We start from the raw sequence: 12,999 nt of genomic DNA, 5'->3' as shown, positions 1-12,999 counted from the left end.
GACCAATTCAGTTTGTCTGTGATGTGTATGCCGAGGAACATAAAACTTACTACCCTCTCCAATACTGTTCCATCGATGTGGATAGGGGGGTGTTCCCCCTGCTGTTTCCTGAAGTCCACAATCATGTCCTTAGTTTTGTAGGTCAAATATATGTTTGAGTATACCCTGTACCATTTAATTTCATATGGTAAAGACAGGTAAACACATTGTCGGTCAACAATATAAGACAATGGGAGCACTGTGTATGTTCTCTGATGAATTTTAAGCCAATGTGATGTGAAATATCAATATACACGCTAAGAGAAGTAATTTCTCTCTCCTGTGTGGATTCTCTAATGACGTTTAAATGACTGTTATGAGTACTATGTTTTCCCACAGTCTGAGCTTTTCTAAGCCTTCTCCTCTGTGTGCAGTCTAATGTGTTCTTTCAGGCTTCCTAACTGGGCAAAAGCTTTGCACCCTGGGAGGAGTGGTAAGGCTTCTGCCCTGTGTGTATTCTCTCATGTCGTTTCAGCGTCCCTGAATTGTTGAAACACTTTCCACACTGGGAGCAGTGGTAAGGCTTTTCCCCCGTGTGTATTCTCTCATGTTGTTTCAGGTATCCTATCTGGCTGAAAAACTTTCCACATTGGGAGCAGTGGTATGGCTTCTCTCCTGTGTGTATTCTCTCATGCCGTTTCAGCTTTCCTGAATGGCTGAAACGCTTTCCACACTGGGAGCAGTGGTAAGGCTTCTCTCCCGTGTGTATTCTCTCGTGTTGTTTCAGGTCCCCCGGCTGGTTGAAACACTTTCCACATTGGGAGCAGTGGTAAGGCTTCTCTCCTGTGTGTATTCTCTCATGCCGTTTCAGCTTCCCTGAATGGTTGAAACGCTTTCCACACTGGGAGCAGTGGTAAGGCTTCTCCCCCGTGTGTATTCTCTCGTGTTGGTTCAGGAATGCTTTCCGGCTGAAACTCTTTCCACATTGGGAGCAGTGGTAAGGCTTCTCTCCTGTGTGTATTCTCTCGTGTTGTTTCAGCTCCACCGAACGGACGAAACACTTTCCACAATGGGAGCAGTGGTAAGGCTTCTCTCCTGTGTGTATTCTCTCATGTAGTTTCAGGTGTCCTCTCTGGTTGAAACCCTTTCCACACTGGTAGCAGTGGTAAGGCTTCTCCCCTGTGTGTATTCTCTCATGCTGTTTCAGCACCTCCAAATGGACGAAACACTTTCCACAATGGGAGCAGTGGTAAGGCTTCTCTCCTGTGTGTATTCTCTCATGTAGTTTCAGCTCCCCCGACTGGTTGAAACACTTTCCACATTGGGAGCAGTGGTAAGGCTTCTCTCCTGTGTGTATTCTCTCATGAGCTTTCAGGTTTGCTTTCCGGCTGAAACTCTTTCCACACTGGGAGCAGTGGTAAGGCTTCTCTCCTGTGTGTATTCTCTCATGTTGTTTCAGGTTTACTCTCTGGTTGAAACACTTTCCACATTGGGAGCAGTGGTAAGGCTTCTCTCCTGTGTGTATTCTCTCATGTTGTTTCAGCTCCCCCGACTGGTTGAAACACTTTCCACATTGGGAGCAGTGGTAAGGCTTCTCTCCTGTGTGTATTCTCTCATGAGCTTTCAGGTGTGCTTTCTGGTGAAAACTCTTTCCACACTGGGAGCAGTGGTGTCGTCTTGCTAGTTTGGACGTCCCTGGCTCTGGTTCCTCCGAGTCTGGCCTTTCTCCTGCCAAAGACAGTGTTATTTTTAAATAGAGACCCGAATGAAACCACATGATAAAACAACCTTGCTACGAGGGTAAATCCTAAATCAGATCTCTCAATAACCTGAGGCCAGATTTAACAATCTTAGTGTGATTTTAAAACAAATGTAGAGCTTCCTGGTAATTACTGCTATGTTTACATTACTTATTTTATTCATCCTGTTTTACAAGTCAGAACACAAAAAACTGGACAGTTCTAGGACACTGAAGACACAGACGTCACTGGATTCCAATTGAACAGGTGGTTCTAAATATATAACATTCATAGCTGTATGATACAGAATGTGACCTACACACTTCCTTAAACATAAAATAACTAAAGAAGTCATTTTGTGTGGAAGTCCAAAACTTGTTTTTACGTCGAAGATACAAAGCACATCAGTAACATCTCCCCGTTGTTGAAAGGGTTCGACACCTGCTGTTTAAATGGCCCGATTTCTTATTTAGACATTCACAGATTTTCAACATTTTGATTATCGCTGATGTCATATTTTGGGTAAATGTTCCTAAAACTGATAGTAACAACAATAAACAAAAATATAAACGCAACATGTAAAGTGTTGGATGTTTCATGAGCATCACTGTTAGTCAACATTTATTCTTTGCCAAGATAATCCATCCACCTGACAGGTGTGGCATATCAAGAAGCTGATTGAACAGCTTGCTTATTACACAGGTGCACCTTGTGCTGGGGATAATAAAAGGCTACTCGAAAATGTGCAGTTTGTTCACACAACAATGCCACAGGTCTCTGAGGGAGCGGGCAATTGGCATGCTGATTGCAGGAATGTCCACTGGAGCTGTTAGGAAATGTAATGTACAGTACCAGTCAAAAGGTTGGACTTACCTACTCATTCAAGGGTTTTTCTTTATTTTTACTATTTTCTACATTGTAGAATAATAAAGACATCAAAATGATTAAAAACACATGGAATCATGTAGTAACCACAAGTGTTAAATCAAAATATATATTTTATTCTTCAAAAGTTGCCACCCTTGCTTTCTCTCAACCAGATTCACCTGGAATCCTTTTCCAACAGTCTTGTAGGCATTCCCACATATGTTGAGAACTTGTAGGCCGCTTTCCCTTCACCTCTGCGATCCAACTCATCCCAAACCATCTTGATTTGGTTGAGGTCGGGGGATTGTGTAGGCCAGGTCATCTGATGCAGCACTCCATCACTCTTCTACTTAATCAAATAGCTCTTACACAACCTGGAAGTGTGTTGGGTCATTGTCCTGTTGAAAAACAAATGACAGTGGGACTAAGCCCAAACCAGATGGGATGGCATATAGCTGTAGAATGCTGTGGAAGCCATGCTGGTTAAGTGTGACTTGAATAAATAAATCACTGACATTGTCAATAGCAAAGCACCCGCACACCATCACATCTCCTCCTCCATGCTTCACGGTGGGAACCACACATGCGGAGATAAACTGTTCATCTACTCCTCGTCTCACAAAGACATGACGCTCGGATCCAAAAATCTCAAATTTGGACTCATCAGACCCAAGGACAGATATCCACCGGTCTAATGTCCATTGCTCGTGTTTCTTGGCCCAAGCAAGTCTCTTCTTATTATTGGTGTCCTTTAGTAGTGGTTTCCTTGCAGCAATTCGACCATGAAGGCCTGATTCACGCAGTCTCCTCTGAACCGATGATGTTGAGATGTGTCTCTTGCTTGAACTTTGTGAAGCATTTATTTGGGTTGCAATTTCTAAGTCTGGTAACTCTAATGAACTTATGCATCAGAAGTAACTCTGGGTCTTCCATTCTTGTGGTGGTCCTTAAAGTAATGATGGACTGTTGCTTCTCTTTGCTTATTTGAGCTGTTCTTGACATAATATGGACTTCACCTTTTACCCAATAGGGCTATCTTCTGTATACCCCCATACCTTGTCACAACACAACTGATTGGCTCAAACACATTAAAACCTGTTATGGCACATTAACTCTTGAAACTAGGGGGCACTATTTTAATTTATGGAAAAATAACGTTCCCAAAGTAAACAGGCTATTTCTCAGGACCAGGTACAAGAATATGCATATAATTGACAGCTTAGGATAGAAAACACTCAATATTGTCTGTGAATATAACAGAACTGATATTGCAGGCGAAAGCCTGAGAAAAATCCAATCAGGAAGTGACTCTTATTTTGAAGCCTCTGCATTCCTATGCATCCCTATTTACCATTGAAAGGGATATCAACCAGATTTTTATATGGCTTCCCTAATGTGTCTTCAGTCACTAGACATAGTTTCAGGCTTTTATTTTGAAAAATGAGCGTGAACGACAACATTGCGTCAGTGGTCAGGTGGTGGCTCTCAGAGTGATTTGTGCGTAATAGACAAAGGCGGCCATTGATATATTATCGAATAGATATTTGAAAAACACCTTGAGGATTGATTATAAAAAACATTTGCCATGTTTCTGTCGATATTATGGATCTAATTTGGAGTTTTTTTTCGGCGTTGTCGTGATCACAACTTCCGGTGGATTTCTCAACAAAACGTGAAGAATAAACGGAGGTATTTTGGCTATAAAAAATAATCTTTATGGAACAAAATTAACATTTGCTGTCTAACTGGGAGTCTCGCGAGTGAAAACATCCGAAGCTCAAAGGTAAACGATTTAATTGGATTGCTTTTCTGATTTTCGTGACCAAGCTCCCTGCTGCTAGCTGGACATAATGCTATGCTATCGATAAACTTACACAAATGCTTGTCTTGCTTTGGCTGTAAAGAATAATTTCAAAATCTGAGATGACAGGGTGATTAACAAAAGGCTAAGCTGTGTTTCACTATATTTCACTTGTGATTTCATGAATATGAATATTTTCTAGTAAGAATGTTTGTCTGTTGCGTTATGCTAATTAGTGTAGTTGATGACAATTCTCCCGGAAACGGGAGGAGTAGTTCCAAAAGGTTAAAACACATTAAAACCTGCTAGTGGAACGTTGACAACATCCGGTGAAATTGCAGAGTGCAAAATATTTATTTATTTGAACTTTAACTTTCATACATTCACAAGTGCAAAGCTTAACTTCTTGTTAATCTAGCCACCGTGTCAGATTTCAGAAAGGCTTTACGGCAAAAGCAAACCATGCAATTATCTGAGGACAGCACCCCATCAAACAAACATACAACAATCATATTTCAACCCGCCAGGCGCGACACAAACCTCAGAAATAACAATATAATTTGTGCCTTACCTTTGAAGAGCTTCTTCTATTGGCACTCCAATATGTCCCATAAACATCACAAATGGTCCTTTTGTTCGATTAATTCTGTTGTTATATTTCCAAAATGTCCATTTATTTGTTGCATTTGATTAAAAAAAACACTGGTTCCAACTCGCCCAGCATGACTACAAAACATCTAATAAGTTACCTGTAAACGCTGTCCAAACATTTCAAACAACTTTCCTAATCTAACTTTAGGTATTTTAAAACATAAATAATCGAGAAAATTTAAGATGGGATAAACTGTGTTCAATACCGGATAAAAACAACGTGAAGCGCGTGACCTGGAGTGCGCATCAAAACATTAGAGAGCACTAGGCTGGACCCTCGTTCTGAATAGCCGAACTTCTTCATTTCTCTAAAGAAAAACATCAACCAATTTCTAAAGACTGTTGACATCTAGTGGAAGCAATAGGAACTGCAACCAAGTGCCACACAAAACCATTTGAAAACAGAGTCACCTCAACAACAAAAAGTTCCTCCTGGATGGTTTGTCCACGGGGTTTCACCTGCCAAATAAGTTATGTTAAACTCACAGACATTATTTTTACAGTTTTAGAAACTTTAGAGTGTTTTCTATCCAAACCTACCAATTATATGCATATCCTAGCTTCTGGGCCTGAGTAGCAGGTAGTTTACTTTGGGAACGCTTTTCATCCGGACGTGAAAATACTGCCCCCTATCCCAAACAGGTTATAGGGAAAGAAATTCCACAACTTAACTTCTAAAAAGGCAATTAATTGAAATTCATTCCCGGTGACTACCTCATGATGCTACAGTCCTCCTTTAAGACTCCATAATGTTTCATCATTAGATGCTACAGTCCTCCTTTAAGACTCCATAATGTTTCATCATTAGATGCTACAGTCCTCCTTTAAGACTCCATAATGTTTCATCATTAGATGCTACAGTCCTCCTTTAAGTCTCCATAATGTTTCATCATTAGATGCTACAGTCCTCCTTTAAGACTCCATAATGTTTCATCATTAGATGCTACAGTCCTCCTTTAAGTCTCCATCGTGTTTAGAATGTGTCTGGAAGCGCTACTCTATCTATTCTACTCTCATCCTTTCAGTTTTAATAATATTTAATAATAATAATAATAATAATGTTATAATAGGTAATAACTAACTTTAATAACTAGGGTTAATACCTGCCTGGCGCCCCAACAAAATCTTCATATTTACCCCCCTCTAACAATACCGCTACAGAATTAGCGTAGTAGGCCATGTAACTTAAGGTAATCAGAAATATGTATTCCTTGCCACCCATTCTGAAACTAACTGCAGCTCTATGTTAAGTGTTGCAGTCATTTCAGTCGCTGTAGTAGCTGACGTGTACAATGTTGAGTCATCCGCATATATAGACACACTGGCTTTACTCAAATGTCACTGGCATGTTGTTGGTAAAGATTGAAAAAAAGTGAATGCCAAACAGCTGCCCTGGGGAATTCCTGATTCTACCTGGATTTTGTTGTACAGGCTTCCATTAAAGAACACTCTTTGTGTTCCGTTAGACAGGTAGCTCTGGGGCGGCAGGTAGCCTAGTGGTTAGAGCGGTAGGCCAGTAACCGAGAGATTGCTGGATTGAATCCCCGAGTTGACAAGGTAAAACTCTGTCGTTCTGCCCCTGAACAAGGCAGTCCTAGGCCATCATTGAAAAAAATTAATTTGTTCTTAACTGACTTGCCTAGTTAAATAAAGGTTACATTTTAAAAGAAAAACTCTTTATCCACAATATAGCAGGGGGTGTAAAGCCATTTTTATCATCAATTTCGCTCAGCCAATCAGTCATTTGCAAGTGCTGTGCTTGTTGAATGAACTTCCCTATAAGCTAAAAGTCTATATTTGTTTACTGTAAAATAGCATTGTATCTGGTCAAATACTTTTTTTCCAAAATTGTAAGGGTCGGTAACAGGCTGATTGGTTGGCTATTTAAGCCAGTAAAGGGAGCTTTACTATTCTTGGGTAGTGGAATGACTTTAGCTTCCCTCCAGGCCTGAGGGCACACACTTTCTAGTAGGCTTAAATTAAAGACAAGGCAAATAAGAATGGCAATATCGGCCGCTATTATCCTCAATTTTCCATCCTCGTTGTCAGACACCAGTGACTTGTCATTGTTGATTTTATTTGCACAACATTTCATTGAAGATTCTCCAAAGATTTTTTACAATCATTCTTCATGTATTTTATCTTTGTTTCATTGTGTACTTTCTTCTTTTTACTCAGTTTAGTCAAATGATGTCTCAATTTGCAATAGGTTTGCCAATCAGTTATTCAGCCAGACCTATATGCCATCTCTTTTGCCTCCCTCTTCATCATACCATTTTTTAAATTCCTCATCAATTCATGTGGATTCAACCGTTTTTACAGTCATTTTCTTAATGGGTGCATGCTTATTAGTAACTGGGATAAGCAGTTTCAAATGTGTCAAGGGCAGTGTCTGGTTGCTCATCATTACACACCACGGACCAACAAATATTATTTACATCAACAACATAGGAATCACTACAAAAAAATGTATGACCTCTTATACACAATATTAGTCCCAGCCTTTGGAACGGTGGTTTTCCTAGACATGGCTCCTATATTGTGATCACTACATCTGGTGGATCTGGATACTGCTTTAAAACCCATTTCTGCAGCATTAGTAAAGACATGATCAAAACATGTTGATGATTTCATTCCTCTACTGTTTGTCACTACCCTGGTAGGTTGATTGATAACCTGAACCAGGTTGCCGGCACTGGTTACAGTTTGAAGCTTTTGCTTGAGTAGGCAGCCTGATCACAGTTTTTCTTCAGTACTAGTTAATTAATGACCAAAGTCTTGAGTTTAGTTTGCCTGTTCTACAGTCTTGTAAAGATAGCCGCGTTGACTGGGACAGGCAATGTAACATCCATAATGTTTTAAGGAAAAGTTTTTGTAAAACAAGCACCTTACATTGGATCATCTAGAAACTTTCTCTCCAAAGCTGACTTTCATCAAGGTTTTATATGGTCTATTGGTTTCTCTCTTTTCATTGGCAGAATCCTTTTTCAGTGTTATGATATTCATTACATCCATATACACTACTCTAACTTCCTGTCAACTAACATAACTCTGCTGGTTATCCTGGTAACAGATACCAGTGGGCAGATCTATTGTATTTGTTCAAACTAAACTACAGCACTTACTTTGATGTGTCAAATCTGATCCTTTCTTCTCTTCTCCTCCTCTCACAGTTCCACTCAGCCCTGTTGTTTTCCTGCAGTCCACCAGCAGCACAGACAACCTCTTCATACCCAGCAGTAAGGTGCTACCGGGAGAGGCACGATACAGGGACTCCGGGAGGGAGGAAGGGCAAGTGTTGTCCTGCTAACCATAAAGAGGGGACACAGACGCACATCATTATGGATGCTGATGTCACTGTTGTCATAAAGTGCTTTACAGAAACCCAGCCCACAAGCGAGAGAAAGCTGTTTGCTCGTCCAGACCAAGCTGTACCATCTGGTGTTCTGATCTGGAGAGACTCTTCTCTGCCTCGTCAGCATCAGGATGTTGTTGAGGCTCCCCAGAGGATCCACCATAGTCATGTCTCTCTCCTGTGTGAACGAGAACATCAAAATGAGTAGTAAACTCCCTTTGATATTTTAAGTAGAACATATGCTTCAATATTGAATTTTAAAAGCCTGTTATACTAGATGAGGGGAACTTTAATATAGACAACATGGAGAATTCAATACATCTAATTGAAAAGTCCCTAAAATATATGAACCAATGGCAGATTGACCCTTTAACAATTCCTACAGTACTGAACAACATATTCAAGTGTAGAACTTCAGTAGAATGCCACTTTAAAACCACACATTAGTTCAACAACGGCATAGTTTGTGTCCCTGTTGAAGACAGTACTCACTGGTGTTAATCTGATATTCTGTCTCTTCCTCTTTCACTCCAAAAACGTCTTCCTCCTTCACCTTTATTGAGATATCATCCTGTTCCTCTCTAAACGGTTCTTTCTCTTCTATCACTATAACAGCCTCCTCTTCCTCCTTTTTCATTCTGAAATGTTCTTTCACTATAACAGCATCTTCTTCCTTCACTATAACAGTCTCCTCTTCCTCCTTTTTCATTCTGAAATGTTCTTCCACTATAACAGCATCTTCTTCCTTCACTATAACAGCCTCATCTTCCTCCTTTTTCATTCTAAAAGCTTCTTTCTCTTCTTTCACTGTAACCTCATCCTCTTCTTCAATGTTCAGCGCCAGAACTTCTTTCTCCAAACAGCAGACCTCCTCTTCTTTAGCAGGGGATGAGTACTTTAATGAGCTCATGGTCAGGGATGTTAGCTAGCTAGTTAGCATTAGCGACTAGCCTAGTGCTAGGCTCAGCATCAATCTTTAACAAGTTTGCAAATTAGGTTACAGTTAACCAGTTAATACGTCAACAGAACTGTGTTTAAAACACTGAGATTAGATAATGTACATTAACATGGTCTAAAGCGTCAATCTTTCACTTTTATGTTGGCTAGCAAGCTACCGACGTGGTTGGAAGAGTTGGCGCCTTGTTGTTCCTGAAGAAGGGTCCCGGCCAGTCCATTATACGTCACGGAAGAATCATCACCTGAAAGACGCTCATCGCCATCTGCTGACTGGAGTGGGTAACGCAGTTTGGAAACAATAGTTACAACACTTTTTGTATTGGAAAGAACGTCATAATTATTTAACAATAAGCTGATACATTTTCTCTTCCAAATAATAAGTTCCTGTACACAGACGTAGAAGCTCAATATGAATATGTAGATGATTAATAAATACTTATATGAATAGGTAGTGTGTTGATATACATTTTCTCTGTTAATTTTTCACATTCTTTTTTATCTACATGTGACCATACTATTCCCTTAAAGCCACGCTCTATAAGATACAAATCATCCTGTAAACAACAGAACAAATGCATCACATGCAAATAGCACTTGATTATCTGTAGTGCTTTACACTGGGTAGACAAAACATTAAGAACAGCTGCTCCTTCCATGACTTAGACAGACCAGGTGAATCCAGGCTAAAGCTATGATCCCTTACTGATGTCACTAGTTAAATCCACTTCAATCCGTGTAGATGAAGGGGGGAGACAGGTTAAATAATGATTTTTAAGCCTTGAGACATGAGACATGGATTGTGCATGTGTGCCATTTAGAGAGTTAATGGGGAAGACAAAATATTTAAGTTACTTTGCACGGGGTATGGTAGTGGGTGCCAGGCGCACCGGTTTGTGTCAAGAACTGCAACGCTGCTGGGTTTTTCAGCTCAACAGTTTCCCATGTGTACCAAGAGTGGTCCACCACCCAAACAGTGGAGGTCAGTGCCGTTTAAGATGAGGCAGGACGATTTGTTTTTTCATGAGCATGGCCTTAATTCTATTACAGCATATTGGACGACTGTCATTCATATTTCACTCACCCTGTTCAATGTAACAGCAATAGGTTTAGGCTACTACATGATACTCTAATTGTCCCTATACCCATCATGAGGTAGCAACCTAGCCTATGAATGAAAGTTTAGAATGTAGGTTCACACAGGTCGAGATAACATTTTGCGATGACAGACAGTGACACATAGACAGACAGTGACACATTCAATACTGCCTTGCACACTCTCGCCTGCATCTAGCTAAAATAGAGATATCACTGGACAAATTCAGGTATGTTTATCCCCGTTTTGTTCCATTTAAACGTTTGTCAACAGAATCGGCGGAATGAATACACCCCTGATCATGCATAAACACAGTTCACTTTCATTACAGACACGTTGTATTCCTTCTTGCATCTATGTGCTCTCCTCTTATCACCTTCTCCCTTTGTTTCTGTACTTCAATGCACAACACATCAGCTGTATGTCACCAGGAGAAAAAACCTTTCCAAGCCAAACCATTTCATAACTGCTACACACAGCTTACATTGTTGTCAACATATTAGCTAAAATAACATCATAGTCAACAGAGCTAAAATAACTAACTCGTGAGTAAACCTGCTACAATCATGCAGTAACGTTACAGTGTACAGTCAGTAAGCAGTTTAGCACTTACCTTGGCGGGTCCCAGTGGCAATAAATTAGTAAAACCAAAGGCTAGCCTTGACTTGGAAGAGTTCTAGTGTTGTGTTGGATAGTCATAGCCAGCTAGCTAACATAGCATCCCTTTGTTTGAGCCAAGTGTTTGAGTAGACTAAACTAGATAGCTGCATTTGCTAGCTAAGTAAGTGAAACTGAAAGTGGAAAATAAATGACAAAATATCTCTCTCTCGCTTCTCCTTCATTTTGGAATAAAATAATTTGTTCAAAACTGTTCAACTATTGTATTTTTCTCTCTTTTAGTCAACTACTCACCACATGTTATGCACTGCAGTGCTAGCTAGCTGTAGCTTATGCTTTCAGTACTAGATACATTATCTGATCCTTTCATTGGTTGGACATCATGTCAGTTCATGCTGCAAGAGCTCTGATAGGTTGGAGGACGTCCTCCGGAAGTTGTCATAATTACTGTGTAAGTCTATGGAAGGGCTTGAGAACCATGAGCCTCCAAGGTTTTGTATTGAAGTCAATGTACCCAGAGGAGGATGGAGGATGCAAAATAGTATGTTTTAATAAATTATTTGGTGACGTGATTATATTTAGTATAGTTTTATCTAAAAAGGACCACTTTTAAATATTTTACCATTTTAATTTTTCTGAAAATAACTGAGGACGATTGTTCTCCACTTCCTCCTCTGAGGAGACCCCACTGCACCCAAAGGACACCCAGCCAACTTGACACAATTGTGGGAAGCATTGGAGTCAACATGGGCCAGCATCCCTGTGGAATGCTTTCGACACCTTGTAGAGTCCATGCCCCGACGAATTGAGGCGGTTTAGAGGGGAAAAGGGGAGGGTCCAACTCCATATTAGGAAGGTGTTCCAGATGTTTGGTATAATCAGTGGATACATCTGCAATGTAGCAGACACTTTTATCTAAAGGGATTTGCAGTCATGTGTGCAAACACTTTACATATGGGTGGTCCCAGGAATCAAACCCACTACCCTGGTTTAACAAGCACTATACTCCACCAACTGAGCTACAGGACCACAAGGAATGATCAAGGAATGACGCAGATAAACACACACAGCCTGAGTTTCAGAAATATAATTGTATCAAAGACCGTAACATTGAAACTGCATATTTAGTTACAATCAAATATTATTTGTCACATGCGCTGAATACAACAGGTGTAGATCTTAACGTGAAATGCTTACTGACAAGCCCTTAACCAACAACGTAGATAAGAAAAATAAGGGTTGAGAAAATATTCCCAAAATAAAAAGTTTTAAAAAGTAGCTCAGTACCGAGGGGTAGCTCAGGCCTGAGGTGTAGACATTACCTGAGGTACCCCTCGGTCCTGAGCTTCCTTAGTAATGAGGCAGCCCTCAGTCCAGGTGGGCCCTTTGTTAGGGTTACTAGGCCAAGGTCGGCGGCGAGGGTCGCCACTCAAATGACGCTAAGAAAGCGGACTAAGACTATGGTAGAGTGGCGTCCACATCCCGCCACAGTGGACAAACGCCCACCCAGACCCTCTCCTATGGGTTTAGGTGTGCGGCCGGGAGTCCTCACCTTTGGGGGGGGGGGGTACTGTCACGCCCTGTCCTTAGTTATCTTTGTTTTCTTTATTATTTTGGTTAGGCCAGGGTGTGACATGGGTGATTTATGTGTTTCGTCTTGTCTAGGGGTTTATTAGATTTATGGGGTTGTGTTCATGTTAGGTGTCTAGGTAAGTCTATGGTTGCCTAGATTGGTTCTCAATCAGAGGATATATATACAGGAGGTACCAGTACAGAGGCAATATACAGGAGGTACCAGTACAGAGTCAATGTGGAGACTAGTACAGGGGGTACCAGTACCGAGTCAATGTGGAGACTATATACAGGGGGTACCAGTACAGAGTCAATGTGGAGGCTATATACAGGAGGTACCAGTCCCGAGTCAATGTGGAGACTATAT

At 40.7% G+C, this 12,999-nt stretch overlaps 2 protein-coding genes across 2 annotated transcripts in view; both read right to left on the bottom strand.

Moving 5' to 3' along the window:
- Positions 1 to 12,999, bottom strand: part of LOC118947602 (zinc finger protein 271-like) — a 38,855-nt gene continuing 25,856 nt past the window's right edge. The window contains exon 6 of the mRNA XM_036972530.1: positions 1 to 1,642. Coding sequence (XP_036828425.1) covers positions 437 to 1,642 — 1,206 coding nt within the window. The 3' untranslated portion in view covers positions 1 to 436. The remainder of the gene's footprint in view (positions 1,643 to 12,999) is intronic.
- Positions 8,320 to 9,599, bottom strand: LOC110512362 (protein MNN4). Its single transcript, XM_036972570.1, has 2 exons — positions 8,885 to 9,599; positions 8,320 to 8,570 (listed from the first exon to the last, which is right to left on the bottom strand). The coding sequence occupies exons 1-2, from the start codon at positions 9,300 to 9,302 to the stop codon at positions 8,413 to 8,415; spliced, it is 576 nt and encodes a 191-aa protein (XP_036828465.1). The 5' UTR covers positions 9,303 to 9,599; the 3' UTR covers positions 8,320 to 8,412.

Source organism: Oncorhynchus mykiss, unplaced genomic scaffold, assembly GCF_013265735.2.
Source record: "Oncorhynchus mykiss isolate Arlee unplaced genomic scaffold, USDA_OmykA_1.1 un_scaffold_173, whole genome shotgun sequence".
Taxonomy (NCBI): Eukaryota; Metazoa; Chordata; class Actinopteri; order Salmoniformes; family Salmonidae; genus Oncorhynchus; species Oncorhynchus mykiss.
This window is presented reverse-complemented; position numbering and strand designations above follow the sequence as displayed.